The following is a 17,532-nucleotide window of genomic DNA, read 5'->3' on the forward strand; positions in this document are numbered from 1 at the left end:
TCATCGTAGGGATGCCAGGTGACTGACAGGTGGCTCCTGCAGCTGGCCTGCCAGGGTTTGGGGAGCTAAGGATCGGGGCCCTGACTAGAAAAGGCTCCCCACTCTTGATGCAGACAACCCTGGGCTCCATGTCCGGTGGTCCGATTCGGTAGAAAAAGCAGCGATGCTGGCTCACCCCATTTTGAAGGAAGTTAAGTAATAATACACATGGCCATCTAAAAATGGGTCTGGTGGGGAGGCCCACAGCACTAATGTTAAGTCTAAATGCACCCCTGGAATCGCCCCCTCACTTTTGGCTCTCGGTCCTGTGTTTACGGCTTTGGATCCTTGCCTTGACCTCTTGCTGCCTCTGCTGCTCCTGCTGCTGTATCTCCTGGACCCTTTCATGAAGGGCGACATGGGGCTGACGGCCAGGACCGTGGAATACTGTGGGTGGGGTGAGGGTAACTGCCCAGGCCCAAAGCTGGAAGTCCCAGGCACTCCAGTGCCCGGACCCTGGGCTTGGCCCTGCTCCTGGGTCAGCATTTTCTCCATCTGAGGCACAGAGGACATGGCGGGCACGGTGAGGTAATTCATGGTGGCGAATTGAAGGAGCCCTCGCGGCTCAGACGCGCCTGCCTAGAAGTGTCCTCCCAGTCTGCTTCTCCAGGCTGCGCTGTGGTGAACCTGGAACATGGAAGGCCCCAGGCTTCCGAATGAGGAGCCTTGGCAGCTCTTTGTGATGCCATCGTGAGGCAAAGAAGGGATGCAAAGGCAGTCAGAAGCAGCGGTGTTAGCAGACAGCCTATGGAGCCTAAGGCCCAGGTCTGTGGGGCAGGCCGCAGATCCCCTGCCCCTCTCCACATTTTATTTTTACATTCCCCCCCCCCCAAACTGACCATGTAAGGAATCATAACCAATAACAGAAAAGCAAACCAATCCCACTACAAGAAGGTGGGGAAAGTTTCAGAAACTGGTTGGCAACACAGTACTGTACTCATGCCCTCCAACGTCATGGGGACCAAAATCGGGGTGCTCCTTTTTTGGTCCCAAGCTCTTGCGCCTGCATGCGAGCACGAAACTAAATGATGCTTGTTTTGTGATCTTGTGGGACAAAACACAAGCAGCTTTCATTCTGGCATGAGTGCTCCATCCACTTTTGCCCTTGGCTCTACTTACCTGTGTATGTGGCCCCTGGAATGTTACCTAGAAGGGAAACATACGCAATACAGCAGTGGAGCCTCCCGCCCAATCAGCGGCAGCTACGACAGAACGCCGTGTGCCCAATGAGGAAGCTTTGAGAGGATGCAAGCCGCGGCGAGTATAGAGTGGCGGCCAATCATATGTGTGTATGTTTCTGGCGCACTCAAAGCACAGCCTTTGATAATTTGCTCACTGGCCATATTTATTAAGTACTGTATCACACAGAGATTTCTGCCTTTTGTCCAAGGGTCTCAAGGCTGTAGTACACAACACACTGTTTTGAACACATGACAGTATCCAAATGAAAGGGAGTTTGCACACTCGGCACACATTTCTCCAGCACACTGGGAAGGACAAGTTAAATACAGTAGAAGCTTCATCTTCACAAGGAACAATCAACATGTGAAATTAATAATAGGAGGCAATGTCTTTTTGGAACACCAAGAGATCACAGTGAAAGTTACCGTATTTATCCATCTATAAGACACCCCCATCTATAAGACACCCCCTTCTTTGGGGACTCAGATTTAAGAAAATGGGAAGGAGGAGATTTATCCGTGTATAAGATGCCCTCTAATTTTTGACATTATTTTTTAGGGAAAAGCCTAGTCTTGTACACGGAAAAATACGGTAGCTGCAGAGGGGCAGATGAACATTTGTCGGTCTGTCGGTCTGTTTGTCACTTTGTTGTTAAATTTGTGTTGCACATTTTCCACGAAGTGGTGCTCAAGGAAGCTGACAGTGAAATCAAGTAAAATACAAAATAACAAAAACAAGCAGGTTAAGCAAATCAATAAGCACAAAGTGCTGGCAAATTGCAGCATGCACAATGGACATAAGAGCCAGCTTGTGAAGCTAAAGACCTGTCTGAATAAAAATGTTTTTGTCCATTGGTGAAAATTCATCATTTCACACCCACACCATACATTTAGAACATCCCTAGCCCTCCAATAATCCTATGAACTGTAATATGCTAAGGGTGCTGAAAACTATTCTGTGAGGAGTAAACTTCACTTCCCATTACCCTCCCTTTTATGGGGGAAAGGCACAACTGTTAAAGTGGTACAAAATATGATTTAAATATATGGTGTAAGTCTAACCTTAAAATATGCCTCCCTTGCTAAGGAAGCTCCCTTGCTTGAGGAGCTTCCTACAGTCCTCTGAGGGGCAAAGTCAAGCATTCTAAACAGATTCTGCAACTTATTTAGGTCAAACCCAGCAAATATAGTTGTACTCAACAGAGAGGTGGAAATTCATTTAATAAACATAACATAATGTATAAAACAAGTGAGAAATCAATAAAATGTCAAGCTAGGTTGACCCTTTAACTGAAGCCTCCAGGAGCAGGTGAAGTCTAGTTTGGGAACACCATGCAAACATCTTCATTTGGAAATGAAATCATGTTCAGCTGTCTGTAAATGGAAGTTAAAGAAAGGAGTCAGATCCTATGATTATTTATTACACTTTATCCCACTCATTCCAGCATGATATAATGGTTAGGGTGTTGGACTAAGGTTTGAGAAACCAGGATTAAAATCCTCATCAAAATATTACCACTGGTGCAAAAAAGATTGGCAACTTTGGTCTATGTTCTCACTGCGAAGGTAGGAAGTTGTTGCCCTTCATTCCCAATTCATTCATAACTCCCATCATTCCCAATTCATTGGCCATGCTGGCTGGGGCTGATGGGAGCTGGAGTCCAGTAACAGCTGGAGGGCCCACACATATCTCCCATCCCTGCTTTAAGAAATGGATATATTTCATTCTCTCCAGCCCCACGGAACAATGAAAAGACCAAGAGGTTAAGCTTGATCTCATTGAGCTCCTTTGAGGAAAGAAAGAGCATCTCTTCATTGGAGGCAAGCCTGAGAAAATGTCTTAAGAGTGATTAATTTCAGTGGACTCTCTTCTCCAGTCCTTTTTGTCCAGCTTAGGGAGGGAGGGACGATACTCTGGCAGGGCCCTCTATTGCATGGGGAATACCAGCACCTTTTATTCTATTGGGGGGATAGCACTGTTCCTACCTCAAAGAAAGTGTCTAAGATCTTGTCAGTGGTGTATGCCTGAGACTGGAACTGCTGCTGGTTTGTCTCAATTGCTGTCATTAGTCGAAAGTAGAAGTAGAGATATTCCCACTCTCTAGACAAAGAAGAAAATATCATTGGGGGTACCAAACAGCTTGGGACATCAGTACTGATTAGAGCATCTCCCCAGTACAGTATTAACTATTTCAGGCCCTAATCAGTGGAGGAGGCCCTGTTGGAGCAAGTGCTACCTAGCTGGTGGTCACTTGTGGCAGCGCCTTCTCAGAGGTGATTCCCTACTTGTGGAATGCTGTTCCTGGTTGAGAGGCATCTGTCCACCTCATAATTAACATTTAGGAGAGATGTTAAACTGTTACATAAATAATAATAATGATAATAATAATAATGTTTATTCTACTGCTAAATTATTTTGTTCTGCTGCTTTTGGTTGTCTGAGGGGAAGGTCTTCCTTATTACTACAGTGGTACCTCTAGTTACGAACTTACAGTAATTCGTTCCAGAGGACCCTTCTTAACCTGAAACTGTTCTTAACTAGAGGCGTGCTTTCGCTAATGGGGCCTCTTGCTGCCTCTGCACCGCCGGCACACGATTTCCGTTCTCATCCTGGGGCAAAGTTCTCAACTCGAGGTTAACTCTTCCAGGTTAGTGGAGTTTGTAACCTGAAGCGTTTGTAACCTGAGGGGTTTGTAACTTGAGGTACCACTGTACTGATATTTTTAAGCCTCTGTGGAACCCCGTTTTCTTTTCTTCCACTGAAGAGCAAGCTAAAAAATGTTGCAAATAGAACATTTTCATCTATTGGCTGCTGCGCCTCCTCACCTGTCCATCAACTCGAGGCTGCCATATTTTCCCATGACCGTCCGTCTGAATAATTCCTCCTCCTTTTCCTCTTTTGCTTGGGGCTTATCTGCAGAAGGGCATAAGGAGACTTGCCAGCATGCATAGCTTGGCTTCAATGTTAAGAACCATCTTCCTCCCTCTGAACAATCAGTGTTTGTCCTACTCAGAGTACTGTATATCCATTGAAATGAATGGACATAACTAACTTAGGCTCATTCATTTCAGGTTCAGTTGATGGTTCAGTTGATGAGTGGGGGACACAAAAAAGCCTGCATTTTGCAAGCATTGGCTGCTTGAAGGAAAAGTCCCTTTTGCAGATGATGCCTTCAAAAAAAAAAAAAAAAAAGACCAGCTGCTTGCTTTGGTTATGCATGCCTGCTCACTCAGCCAAACTGAGCCAAAGCCCACCCTGGTTCACCAGCATGGAAAGGACACCTAATGTGATTTCAGCTGATTGGCAAACAGGTATGGTTTGTGGGTGGGGAATGGCCTTGTGGGTCAAACTGGACCACCTGGTGGGCCAAAACACTCAAGGAGCAGGTGTGGCCTGCAGGGAAAGTCCGAGGGGCTGATAGAAATATTTGGAGGGCCACATTCGGCCCTGAGGTTCCTCAACCCTGCATTAAAGGTTCTAAGCTTGAGCCCAGTCTCAAAGCCTGCTGCCAATCTCCCCAAAGACTCTTCTTACCTGCTACTTTGGCAAAAGCATCCTCTGCCACACTGCTCTCCTTCAGTTCGACCCACTTCTGTCAATTGGAGAAAGAAATACAACTCAGTGATTGGCACACTCATTCTGGCAGTCCCAGCCACAGCTATTCCCTGCCAACCCCGAGTTTGCATGGGCATAACCAGGGGGAGGTTGCGGAGCTGCCCCCTCCCAAATCAAGTAAATCTCTCTCTATATAAAAATGTAAATAGGGCATGGGGGTGGGTGTCCACTTTTCACTGAAATCACTTGACCGATTGAGGAGAAATTTTGACACAACATCTGTCACGGTGGCCGGAGAAGGCTACTTCAGAGTAACGACTCTACACAGCTCTGCATTTTGTCTTTTATTGGTGCTGAGTATTTACAGTGCTAATGGCAGTGCTATTTACAAAGACACATCTGTTCAGCTTGAATCAGAACCTCCAAGTGGCTTTTGGCGCGTCTTGCGCCAGCATAACAACTTGGGGAGACCCATCCTCTTCCCCCGACGCTTTCTGCGAAGTTCCGGAGTTGGGGGGACTGGCCTGCCCCCCTTCCTTCCCCCTTCCTGTCCCACCTGGGACGATGGCTCTTCTACCCTGCCAGAGCCTTGGACACCACTTCCTGTTTCCCCACTTGAGCTGGAGCTTTCCCTCTTTTCAGCCTCGCTCGGGGCTGGGCTGGAACTCAGGAGGGGAGGGGCTTCGCGATATCCCTTGCCCCTCACATCCACCCCCCTCCCAGGCCCCCCTTCTCCCCTCCCTAGAGGCTGCACGGGTGTCGGTGGTGACTGAAAGCCTAAAAACTCCGTGCTGTCCGAGCCGGTTGGTGTGAACACCTCCCCCCAGTCCCGTTGGCCCCCTCCTTCCTCCTGGGAAGAGGGAAAGCCCAAAAAGTCCGTGGCCTCAGAGCTGGTGGGGGTGAAAATCTGCTGCCAGTCCACCTCTTCTCCTGACTGAATGGACCTCGGAGATGCCCATATCTCCTCCTCCGTGTCCTCAAACTCTGCTTCCCATCTCCATGGTGAACTGCTTTCCCCCTCCTGTGCTTCCTCCTCCTCCCACTCCCATTCCATGTGCCAGGGCTTGGGCCTGTGTGGGAAGAGGGCGTGGAATTCTTCCACTAAGAATTCCTCTTGTATCTGGGTGGCTGGGACCCATTCATTTTGGGATGGTGGGGCGTCCTCCCATGCCATGAGGTACTCCAGGCCCCCCACCCCCCTTCGTGAATCAAGGATGGCCGTTGCTTCATTGAGTGGCTCCCTGCCTCCACTCTCCCCCCCTCCCTCGGGGGTCTGTGCGCTGCCTCGGAACCTGCTACTTTCCCTGTACGGAGACAGCAGCAATCTATGAAACACTGGGTGCACCCTCATGTCCTCTGGCAGTGCCAGCCTGTATGCCACCGGGTTTACCTGCTGCGTGACCGTGAAGGGGCCCAACCTTCTGGGTGCCAGCTTCTTGCACCTCCCTCTGGTGGGAAGGCCCTCCGAGGACAACCAAACCTTGTCCCCCACCCTGATGGCCTCCCCCGGTCGCCTGTGGCGATCTGCCCCCTTCTTGTACGCTTCTTTGGCCCTCTCCAAGTGTTCTCTGAGCTGCTGGTGCACCGTCTCCAGTTCCTCTGCCCAATCCTCTGCCTGTGGGCCCTCCTCCTCCTCCTCCCCCTCCCTCTCCGGGAAGGATCTGAGGTCGCGTCCGTAGTTGGCCTTAAAGGGCGACACCCCTGTGGAGATGTGCACCGCATTGTTGTAGGCAAATTCTGCCAGTGGCAGGCGATCCACCCAGTCCGTTTGCCGCTGGCTGACGTAGCATCTCAGGTACTGCTGCAGAATTGCGTTGACCCTCTCCGCCTGTCCATTGGTCTGCGGGTGCCGAGCCGTCGACAAGCTGACCTCCACCTGCAGGAGGTTCATGAGCCGCCTCCAGAACCTGGAAACAAATTGGCGGCCTCGATCTGAGATAACTCTTAAAGGTAATCCATGCAGTCTGAATACGTGGTCAACAAACAGTTTGGCTGTCTCTTCTGCAGAGACCGCCCTGGCACACGGTATAAAATGGCACATTTTGGACATGAGGTCCACCACCACCAACACTGCGGTCTTGCCCCTGGACGACGGCAGGTCTGTGATGAAGTCCATGGACACTACTTCCCACGGCCTGTGCGGTGTGGCTAATGGCTCCAGCAACCCTGCTGGTGGTGCTCTGACCACCTTTGCTCGCTGGCATATGTCACAGCCCCTTACATAGTCCCGAACATCTTCCCGCACCCCTGGCCACCAGAAGTGTCTCATGACTAGGTGAGTGGTTTTGTCCCTTCCAAAATGACCCGCCGTCGGGTTGTCGTGCATCTGCTTGAGGACCTTACCTCTGAGCTGGTTGGTGGGCAGGTACAGGGCTCCCCTGTAAAAAAGCAACCCCCTCCTTTCCTCAAAGTCTTTTGCCTGCTCCCTCCCCCCTCGCAGCTCTCTGAAGATGCGGGTGGCAAACTCATCTGCTGCCGTCAGTGCTGTGACTTCTGCCTCGCTCACCACTGCTGCTCCGCAGGACCATGCGGACGGGGGGGAAATGTGCCTGGGTGCTGGGGGCAACTCCTCCTCCATGTACTCTGGCTTGCGGGATAGGGCATCCGCCCTGACATTCTGCTCCCCCGGTATGTAGTGGATGGAGAAGTTGAAGTGCGAGAAGAACTCTGCCCACCGTATCTGCCGCTGGTTGAACACCCTGGCCGTTCGCCAGAACTCCAGCTTCTTGTGGTCCGTGCACACCTGAATGGGGTGCTTGGCGCCCACCAGGAAGTGTCTCCAGTGCTGGAACGCAGAGTGGATCGCGAGAAGCTCCTTATCAAACACCGTGTAGTTGCGCTCCGGCTGGGTCAGCTTTCTGGAGAAGAAGGCACAGGGTCTCCACTCTCTGTTGGCGTCCAGTTGCAGCAAAATGGCGCCCACAGCTCTGTCTGAAGCATCTGTCTCCACGCGTAGGGGCGCATCCTGCACCACGTGGAACAAGTTCTGGTCTGAGGCGAACACCCTCTTGAGGCTTTCGAACGCTGCTCGCGCCTCTGGTGTCCATCTGAACTTCTGCTTGCCTCTCAGGCAGTCCGTGATGGGAGCCGTAACGCGAGAGAAGTTCTTGATGAACTTCCTGTAGAAGTTGGCAAAGCCTAGTAGGCGTTGGGCATCTTTGCGCGTCCTGGGGCAAGGTGCCAGTCCAGGATGGCCTGCACCTTGTCCTTGTCCATCGCTAGCCCCTTGTCTGACAGCTTGTAGCCCAGGAACTCTACTTCCCTGGTGTGAAACTTGCACTTCTCTAGCTTCACATACAGGTGGTTCTCCTTTAGGCGCTGCAACACCTCCCTGACATCCTTCACATGCTGCTCGGGGTCATTGGAGTATATAAGGATGTCATCTAGGAAGACCAAGCAGTTCTTGAAGAGGAGGGACCCCAGGACGTGGTGCATGAAGGCCTGGAAGCATGCTGAGCCTCCTTGCAAACCGAAGGGCATCACCAGATATTCAAAAGAGCCCAGAGGCGTGAACATCGTAGTCTTCCACTCATCGCCTTCCCGGATCCTGATCAAGTTGTACGCCCCCCTCAGATCGAGCTTGGTGAAGATCTTGCCCCTGCGTGCCGCTGTCAGCAGATCGTCCACTCTGGGCATTGGGAACGCCACCGGTTCCGTCATGCTATTGAGCCGTCTAAAATCCACCACCAGGCGGGGCTGTTGCGTGTCTTTCTTGTCCACCCAGAAGACCGGGTTGCCCCCTGCTGCCTTGCTTTCTCTGATGAACCCCCTCTTGAGGTTCTTGTCGATGAACTCCCGCAGATCCTCCAGTTCCTGATCTGACATGGAGTACAGCTTGGCTGGGGGTAGCGTGGCCCCCGGCACCAGGTTGATCTGACAGTCAAAGGACCTGTGTGGGGGTAGATGGTCGGACTCCGCTTCGCTGAAGACCTCCTGCAGGTCCCAGTACGGCTTGGGTATTGCCTCCCCCCCCTTGATGTGCATGGTGGCCACCGTGGCTATGGGAGGCCCCTCCCCTGGTTGGCGCTGCATGCAATGTTCTAGACAAAAGTCCGATCCAAACGTGATGCATCTCTGGTGCCAACTGATGGAGGGGTCATGGCGCGCCAGCCAGCTCATGCCCAAGACGATGGGGGGGGTCTGAGATGGTGGTGACGTTGAATGCCAGTGTCTCTGAGTGTCGTCCCACCGTCATTCTCATGGGGGGGGTCTGGTGGGTGATGGCCCCTCCCAGCAACTCCCTGCCGTCAATGGTGGAGACGTGCAGGGAAAAATCCAGCTGCAGAAGTTGGATCTGGTGTGCTTCTGCAAAGGTTCTCGAGAAGAAGTTCGCCGACGCCCCCGAATCGATTAACGCGAGGACCGTCAGGGGATAGCCATTTGGGAGTGTTAGCGTCACTTCTAGAACCACCCCTGCTCTGGGGGGTGGTGGTCTGGCGCTGCTCCTCGCTGTGCGGGTGGGCGGGTTGGGGCCGGTTTGTGCTAAATGTGCCTGGCTGCTGCCCCTTGTCTCCTGCAGCCAGGCTGTCTCGTTTCCCTGCTGTGGTGCTACATCAGTGGGGGAGGGCACAACCGTTCCCGCCTTTCCTTGCCACTCCCTGCGATGTGGGCAGTCTCTGACGCGATGCTGGGGGGAGTTGCAGAGAAAGCAATTCCTGCCTCTTCCCTCCTTGCGTCTTGGCGCCGCCGGGGTTTGAAAAGCCCGCGCGCGCGCTCCACCGATCTCCATCGGTTCCGGCTCTGAGCTCGGTCTGGGCGGGACTAGGGGTGGGCCCTGGGGTGGGGTTTGGTGAAGTGGTCTGTGCTGGGAGCGTGGGAACCAAGGCTTTGCTGCGCGCGTCGTTTGTTTGTCATTCCATCTGGATTCCTGTCTCACCCCCACCGCTAGCGCCGCTTTGCTTAACTCATCCATAGTCCGCGGTTTGGGACCTCTCGCCAGCTCATCCTTAACGTCTGAGTGCAACCCCAGGTAGAAGGCTGATTTCACTAGCTCACTGTGCAGATCCCACCCCAGTTTGTGCACTAGCATGGTGAACCTCGCCCAGTAGTCCCGAACTGTCGATTTTCCTTGTGTTAAGTTATGAAGCTCTTCTTTTGTGGCTTCCATTTCAGAGTCACTCGCATACATGATTTTTAAAGCTTCTAAGAATAGTTTTGCGTTCTTCATGCAATCATTTGTTTGCACGATGAGCGGCCTGACCCATTCTCTGGCGGCCCCCGTCAAATGCTCTATGATAAAGGAGACTCTGTGCACGTCATCTGGGAATTCTGCCGCATGCAGTTCCAGCGCATAATTTATTTCTGTCTCAAAGCCTAGGTACTCTCTCGGGTCGCCGCTAAACTTGGTGACTAGGGTCTGTCCCCTCCTCACTTGGACTAGCTGGGGCTGGGGCGCCCCCCCACCTCTCACAGCTTTTTCCTCATCCAGCTTTTTCTGTAACTCCACCACCATCACCCTTAGTTGCTTCTCAGTTTCATCTTTCGCTCTCACCTGCTCTGCCAGCTTGTTCAGCTCCTCCCGCGTTCCTCGCGCTTCCTCCTGAGTGGCAAGTAATTGCTGGTGTTGCCTGCGCTGTCAGGTTCTGTAATTTCTGTAATTCCTGTGCTGCGGCTTCGGCCTCCAGCCTCCACTGCTCAGCGTCTTGCGCGCTCATCGCGGCCGCTCCAAAGTAGCCAGAAAGACTTGGAGGTTGCTGTCACGGTGGCCGGAGAAGGCTACTTCAGAGTAACGACTCTACACAGCTCTGCATTTTGTCTTTTATTGGTGCTGAGTATTTACAGTGCTAATGGCAGTGCTATTTACAAAGACACATCTGTTCAGCTTGAATCAGAACCTCCAAGTGGCTTTTGGCGCGTCTTGCGCCAGCATAACAACTTGGGGAGACCCATCCTCTTCCCCCGACGCTTTCTGCGAAGTACCGGAGTTGGGGGGACTGGCCTGCCCCCCTTCCTTCCCCCTTCCTGTCCCACCTGGGACGATGGCTCTTCTACCCTGCCAGAGCCTTGGACACCACTTCCTGTTTCCCCACTTGAGCTGGAGCTTTCCCTCTTTTCAGCCTCACTCGGGGCTGGGCTGGAACTCAGGAGGGGAGGGGCTTCGCGATATCCCTTGCCCCTCACAACATCACATGCCAATGTCCGAAGGACCTTAGAAAGTTACCTAAGACACACGTCACACCTGGGCGAAGTAAAAACCACATAAAAACCCTGTTCCAGAACACACAACTCACCCAAAAGTGCATGCTGGGGAAAAGAACGGAGAAGCAGCGTCTCCATTGGCTGCAGACAATCGGTGACATCACAAAATTCCACAACAACCAACTGAATTCCACAACAACCAACTGGGCCCAGCATTGCCCAACAGACTGAATAGGTCGCAGCATTGCCCAGACCGGAGAACTGCACCATTGCCCAGACCGGAAAACTGACTAGGCCGCAGCCAACAACAAACTAAATATGGGCCTTTTAGAGGGCCATGCCTTTGGGTAGGATAAATGTGTCGGGGCGGGGTGGGGGATTTTACAGAACACGCGTGGGTAGGGGAGTCTGGGTTGGGACAGGGCAAAATTTTACAGAACACACGTATTGTCAAAAGAAATCTGCTAGAAAGAGCCAGACAGAGGATGATAACAGGTGGGTGTCCTGCCCCACCCATCAGAAATCCTGGGTACACCAATGGGAGCTGTGCTGACCTTTTGCCTCTTGAGCTCTAGACGCTTCACCAAAGCCATCTGGAAGTTGTCAACCAGGACCGCAATCACCAGGCTGCAAGAGAAAGGGAGAGAGGGCAGCAACGGGGCTGTGACTGTTCTATCTTCCTCAATTTACTAATTGCTTCCTCAAAGAGCGATGAAAATGTACATAAACCATCGCTTTCATAAAAGTTAAAACAAGCAGATATACAAAATCAGTTAAAAATACATCGCATATATAGGAACGATTACAAATCCAATACAGAGCCCAACAGCGTCTCAAGGCTTTAACAGCAATCGTTGCTATTCAGAGCCGGCCCACCCATGAGACTGGGTGAGGCAGTTGCCCATAGCTGCCAAGTTATCCCTTTTTTAAAGGGAAATTCCATTATGCTGAATAGGCTTCCTCGCGAGAAAAGGGAAAACTTGGCAGCTATGCAGTTGCCTCAGTTGGGACAGGCAGCAGATCCAGCACACCGCTTGCCTCCTCCTCTTCTGCAGTCCCGTGCTGCCACTACCTCCTCTTCCTTTTCCTCTACTGCCACCTGCTCCTCTCTGGCCTCCTTTTACTTTTCCACTGCCTTCAGGGCAGCAGGACTTCCCTGGGCGGGCTGCTTCTAGTCGCCTCAGGTGGTAGAGGAAGCGGTGGCAGGGGAGCATCATTTTCTGCTGTGCCTCAAGCAGCAAAAATGTCCTGGGCTGGCCCTGCAGTTATTTAGTCTTTTCTTGGGTGTCTCGGGGTTTAGTTTATCTAAAACTTTTTACTTTCGCTTTAAGCTTTTACCTTTGTGCATTTTGGAATCCACCCCACACGGTCCCCGTTCTGGTGTGATCAGTCAGAGCTCAATGTATTTAGGAAACAGCTAATCCCATTAAGAGTGTCTGGCTAAGACCCAAGTTCAAATGTGCTCAGTTGTGAAGCTCGCCAGGAGTATGGCAGATTTATTGGTATTTACCTTATTGGTATTTACCTATTTTATTCTGCTATGTTGTTTATTTTTATTCTTGATATACACAATCTTTTTATTATCCAATTACCTTGCGATTCAAAATCTACTCTATTTCCTATTGCCTACTTTCCCTTTCCCTATTTCTTAATCTATCTTTCTTCACTTTCCTATTCTTTATTAACTTTCTTTCATATATAATTCTACGCTTTCCTATTCTTTATTAGCTTTCTGGATAGAGCCTCCTCTTACTAATACTGTTAATTTTGCCATTGTCATGAACTCACAAATTTTTGATCTCCATTCCGACAATACAGGTACAGTATTGTTGATGTTTTTCAATTATTAGTGATTAATATTATTGCCACTGCTGTCCCATAACGAAATAAATTCCTTTTGGGATGTCATCCGTTAGTAAGCCCAGTAAGTATGCCTCTGGTTTTTGTGAATTGTCGTTTTAAATATATATATTTTAATTCTTCATGAATCTTAACCCAGAACTGCTAACAGGGATATTGTGAGGATAAAATTCCGGGGTGGTGGTGGTGTGGGCGGGCGGGCGGGCAGGCGGGTGGGCAGTGAACAATGTATGCTACCTTGAGCACCTTGGAGGAAAAGCATGATATAAATGTGATAAATCAACAAACCTTCCCTTGACCTCCCATCCAAGGTCCTCTCCAGTAAGTCAAAAGCCTGAGGAGCCTAGACTTACTTGAGAAGCAAGAAGTACTCCACAAGGATGTAGATGATCAGGAAGATGATGATGTACCAGGAACCTGGAAAGAAATACATATGGGGTCTGTGGGTGATGCTGCTGCCTACGGGTGGGGTTTTCAGGAAATCTCCAAGTTTAACATATTGGCATGGATCCCCCCCCCCCAAATTCCCATCTTGCTCTTCAATCTTGACACGAGGCTGGGTGGGTTGTATTTTTTTAAACTGATTGTGCTTAAAACTGTGCTACGTTCTATGCCAGGCCTCCCCAAACTTCGGCCCTCCAGATGTTTTGGACTACAATTCCCATCTTCCCCGACCACTGGTCCTGTTAGCTAGGGATCATGGGAGTTGTAGGCCAAAACATCTGGAGGGCCGCAGTTTGGGGGTGCCTGTTCTATGCACCCCCCTGACAAGCATCCTCTTCCCTCACCTGCTTCTTGACATTTAAGGTAGATGAGGGACCAGTCATCCAAAGTGAAGAGCTGGAAAAGTGTGAAGATGGTGTTGAAGAGGTCTCCGAAGTGTTTTTCGTCAGCTTCATTGAACATGTCACGCAGCACCACGGAAGACATGACTGACGGGTGGAAGGCAGGGGCTAAGGAACGAAATAATCAGCCTTGGAAATGCAGGATTTTTGGGAGAACACCATCCCTTTGCCTCTTCCAAGGTTTCGTAATTAACCTGCGGAATTCACTCATCATAGGATGACATGACAGAAATCAGTGACAGTAAAATTTTGGGGAGTGGAAGAAGGCAGATCTCAGTGTTGCCCTTGTTAGAGCTCAGCAGGGAGGAGGAGGAGGAGGAGGAGGAGGAGGAGGAGGAGGAGGAGGAGGAGGAGGAGGAGGAGGAGGAGGAGGACAAAACTAGAATTAATGGCCTCTGTCTCTCATTGGCTCTGGCGCCACCTACTGCTGGCCTCCCTGCCTTCTGTCCTACCAGTCCCAATTGGCCCCAGCTGCACCTGGAATCTTCCCTCTCCATTCTGCTCTTTCCCGGGAGGATACAAAGGAAAGAGAACATGAGCAGAATAATGGCTCCGATGGCCTGGGAGGACAACACAAAAGTGCTTGCGACGTCCTGGAGGTTCTCCATCATTCTACATGGAAAAGCAAACAAAGAAATAGAGAGTTAGGTAGGGTTGTAAGGTCAGTTGCTGCCAACCCTTCTGCCCCACACCCCACCTTCTAAAACCTGGGAAGTTGCTTTGGGTTCCAGATGACCCATTTTACTGAGCAAATTACAGTTCCAAATATTCTTTGTGGACAGTGATAGAAGAATGATTTCAAGGTACCGGACAGGAGGGTCCTAGTATGTGCTGGAAGCCCTCTTGTGCAATATTGACTATGGAGGCGCCAAGGAGCTCTTCTATTCCCCTCCCCCCCAACTCGAACTGTTGGCGCTTACCGGAAGGTGAGCAGGAAGCGAATGGCGCGGATAGCACGGACGGCCTTGCAGATTTTGAGGACCCGGAAGATACTGAGTGAGTTGCCGCTTCTGCCTATTCTGTTGGTGAGGAGCAAGGGAAGCAGAAAATCCACCACCGTGATGCACATAATGAAGAAATCTGGTGAGGGGAAGAAGAGGAAACATAGGAATTAAGGCAGACCCACATGAAACGGTGCTTCAGGCTGTCAGCTGAGCTGGCAAATGTATCATGGAAGCAGCGTTAAGCTTATACAACTAGTATAACATTACGGGCATTCCAGAGAAAACAACAACACATAGCTGATTTCTACCCCTGAATCTTGTGTTCGCTTGGTACCAACCTCCTCATCATTTGAGAAGGGTCTGCTGTTAGTTCTGCACATGTTGCTATTCTCAGGCAGTCTGCTAATTAAATTGTTTGCCCTGGAATCCCTTGGTATCAGCCAGGGCTTTTTCTCTCAGCTTCAACCTGCCAAAACTCAGTTCCGGCACCTCTCAGGTGGGCGCCATTGCCATGCTAAGAGAACAAGGGAGGCGTCCATGGTGGGTCCCGGCACCTCTTTTTCTAGAAACACAGCACTGGCGTCAGCGCCTGTCTATACCCCCTTGACCACACTGCAAAAAGACCCACCAATGTCATTCCACGGGTCGCGGAAATAGTCGAAGCCCAACGCAATGAGCTTGAGGACGGCCTCGAACACGTAGATAGAAAGGAAGGCAGGATCCATGGCAGCAAAGAACCATTCTGGTGCAAGAGAGGAGAGAAAGAGAGAACCATTGATTGTGAGAAAGCCACTCTCCTCCATGATGAAAGCTGCTGTGATCTGTGGAGATAAAGAGGGTGGGTAGCCTAAGCGGGGAGTGGGGGCAGTAGTCCCTGGTTGAATCTCCACAGGAGATAAAGGTGTGGGTGCAGGACCACAGATAATGCCCCTAAAGGCAAGGCCAAACTCTGAAGTGGTCTCAGCAAGGTTCTGAAGCAATTGGCTGGTTTCTATCGGGGATAGGTAATCACTGACTAGTGTTGCTTCCTGAAAGGGCCAGTGCCTTATTCTGCAGATACAAGGCCCTCGGGTCAATATGGCTTCCAACTGTGGGGATCTCTCCTGAGGGCCAGCTGTCAGAGTCTGGGAGGAGAGAAGTTCTCCTTGGGGCAGGACTGAACCCTCTGGCCTTATTGAAACCAAAGCATGCTCTGGCCACTACCCAGCATTCAGAAGAAGTCTACGGAGCAGGATTATTTATGAAGAAAGAAATGCTTCTCCTGCGGGCTGACCTCCCCGAATTTCGACCACCGCAAACGTTTGAGCCACCAGTATTATGCAGTTGATGGCAACCACAGAGCAGATTAGGAAGTCAAAGATGGAAGACTGAGTCAAGTCGTAGATGATCTTATGCAGCAAGACGAGTTTTGGGTGGATCTTCTGCCAGGCATACGCCACCATCTCTCTCAGCGTCATTCGTCTGTGCTTCCTCTTGTGGTGATGGCGGCCCTGCTTTGCTAGAGTTAGAGAGGGAGGAAGAATCGTTTGAGGGTGAGGGCAGCGGAGGCAGCTATTCCCCTCACCCAGTTTCTCAGACCGCATGAGGTTGTCCCCTACAACAAGGGCCTGGGTAGCTCAGTTGGATAGAGCGTGGTGCTGACAATGCCAAGGTTGCAGGTTTGATTATTGTATGCAACAGCGGCATATTCCTGCATTGCAGAGGGTTGGACTAGATCGGGGTCCCCAAACTTATGGCGCTTCGGGCCGGTGCCTGCAGCGCCGATGCCACAGCAGGCGGGAGAGCACGCAGGAGCGCACGCCCATACGCCTGTGTACACGCTATATCTGGCGCATGTCCGGGTCTCAGGAGCACCGGAAATAGCTTGTGCGCATGCGCATGGGCCTCCTCCCACCCGGAAGTGCTCCAGAAATGACGCTTGCGCATTCGCGCAGGCGATTTCTGGTGCTCTGCGACCCGGAAGTGGGCAGCCGCTCCGCGCCACGCCTGTGAGAGCAGGCGGCAGAAGCGGGCGGTGGCAGCAGACAGCAGGCCAGATAAATGAGGCTTTCGGGCCATATCCGGTCCCCGGGCCGTTGTTTGGGGATGCCTGGACTAGATGATCCTCAGGGTCACTTCCAACTGTACACTTCTATGATTATATGATTCCATGATTCCAAGGAACTTTGGAGAATCCAGAAGAGAAAGGAAATGGGGGAGATATTTGCTACGTTTGCTTATTCATCCCTTGCCCAGAGCAGAAATTACCTAGTCAGCATTATCAGTAATGGAATAATATAATGGTAATGAGATTGATTTTGTAATTACATGATGTAAGTGTTCACCATAGCAAGCAGGGATACGGATAATGCAGTTTTTGTCAGGAGCCAAACTGCAGTGTAACAGAATCATAGAATTGTAGTTGGAAGGGACCACGAGAGTCATCTAGTCCAACCCCCCTGCAATGCAGGAATCTCTCTGCCCAGCATGGGGCTTGAACCCACAACCCTGAGATCAAGAGAAGGTGTAGGCAACCTAAGACCCATCATGGGCCACAAGCCGCCTACGGAGAGATCTCCCCTGGAGTGAACCGGCCCAGGCAAGGTAAACCTTACTGACCCCTGATCAAGAGTTTCATGCTGTACCAGCATGACGGCCTCGGTCCAGTATACCTGAAGGAGCGTCTCCACCCCCATCGTTCTGCCCGGACACTGAGGTCTAGCTCTGAGGGCCTTCGGGTGGTTCCCTCACTGCAAGAAGCCAAGTTACAGGGAACCAAGCAGAGGGCCTTCTCAGTAGTGGCACCCGCCCTGTGGAATGCCCTCCCACCAAATGTGAAAAACAACTACCAGACTTTTAGAAGACATCTGAAGGCAGCCCTGTTTAAGGAAGCTTTTAATATCTGAAAGAATATTGTATTTTAATATTTTGTTGGAAGCTGCCCAGAGTGGCTGGGGAAACCCAGCCAGATTGGGCGGGGTACAAATAAA

At 51.0% G+C, this 17,532-nt stretch overlaps 1 protein-coding gene and 1 long non-coding RNA gene across 3 annotated transcripts; both read right to left on the reverse strand.

The window, feature by feature from the left end:
- Positions 1 to 1,438: 1,438 nt before the first annotated feature.
- LOC132591393 (uncharacterized) lies at positions 1,439 to 5,480 on the reverse strand. 2 transcript variants are annotated; one of them, XR_009556950.1, is made up of 4 exons: positions 4,756 to 5,480; positions 4,047 to 4,134; positions 3,207 to 3,321; positions 1,439 to 2,594 (listed from the first exon to the last, which is right to left on the reverse strand). It is a non-coding gene; the product is annotated as an uncharacterized LOC132591393 (long non-coding RNA). The 2 variants fall into 2 exon arrangements; XR_009556951.1 differs by lacking the exon at positions 1,439 to 2,594 and having other exon boundaries at positions 3,149 to 3,321.
- Positions 5,481 to 10,948: 5,468 nt separating this feature from the next.
- Positions 10,949 to 17,455, reverse strand: LOC132591379 (cation channel sperm-associated protein 1-like). Its single transcript, XM_060269846.1, has 8 exons — positions 15,837 to 17,455; positions 15,192 to 15,305; positions 14,540 to 14,699; positions 14,140 to 14,231; positions 13,563 to 13,706; positions 13,128 to 13,191; positions 11,469 to 11,541; positions 10,949 to 10,954 (listed from the first exon to the last, which is right to left on the reverse strand). Exons 1-8 carry the CDS (start codon positions 16,144 to 16,146, stop codon positions 10,949 to 10,951), a joined length of 963 nt encoding a protein of 320 aa, XP_060125829.1. The 5' UTR covers positions 16,147 to 17,455.
- Positions 17,456 to 17,532: the final 77 nt, after the last annotated feature.

This window comes from Zootoca vivipara, chromosome 17, assembly GCF_963506605.1.
Source record: "Zootoca vivipara chromosome 17, rZooViv1.1, whole genome shotgun sequence".
NCBI lineage: Eukaryota > Metazoa > Chordata > Lepidosauria > Squamata > Lacertidae > Zootoca > Zootoca vivipara.

Bases quoted from the DNA above. Each gene is read 5' to 3' on its own strand.
- LOC132591379 (XM_060269846.1), bottom strand. From the start codon at position 16,146: ATGCGGTCTGAGAAACTGGGTGAGGGGAATAGCTGCCTCCGCTGCCCT. The intron at 15,306-15,836 runs GTCAGCCCGCAG...CTCTTGCACCAG, and splicing joins GGTGGTCGAAATTCGGGGAG to AATGGTTCTTTGCTGCCATG. The intron at 14,700-15,191 runs GTGGGTCTTTTT...TCCCCTCACCAG, and splicing joins CGACCCGTGGAATGACATTG to ATTTCTTCATTATGTGCATC.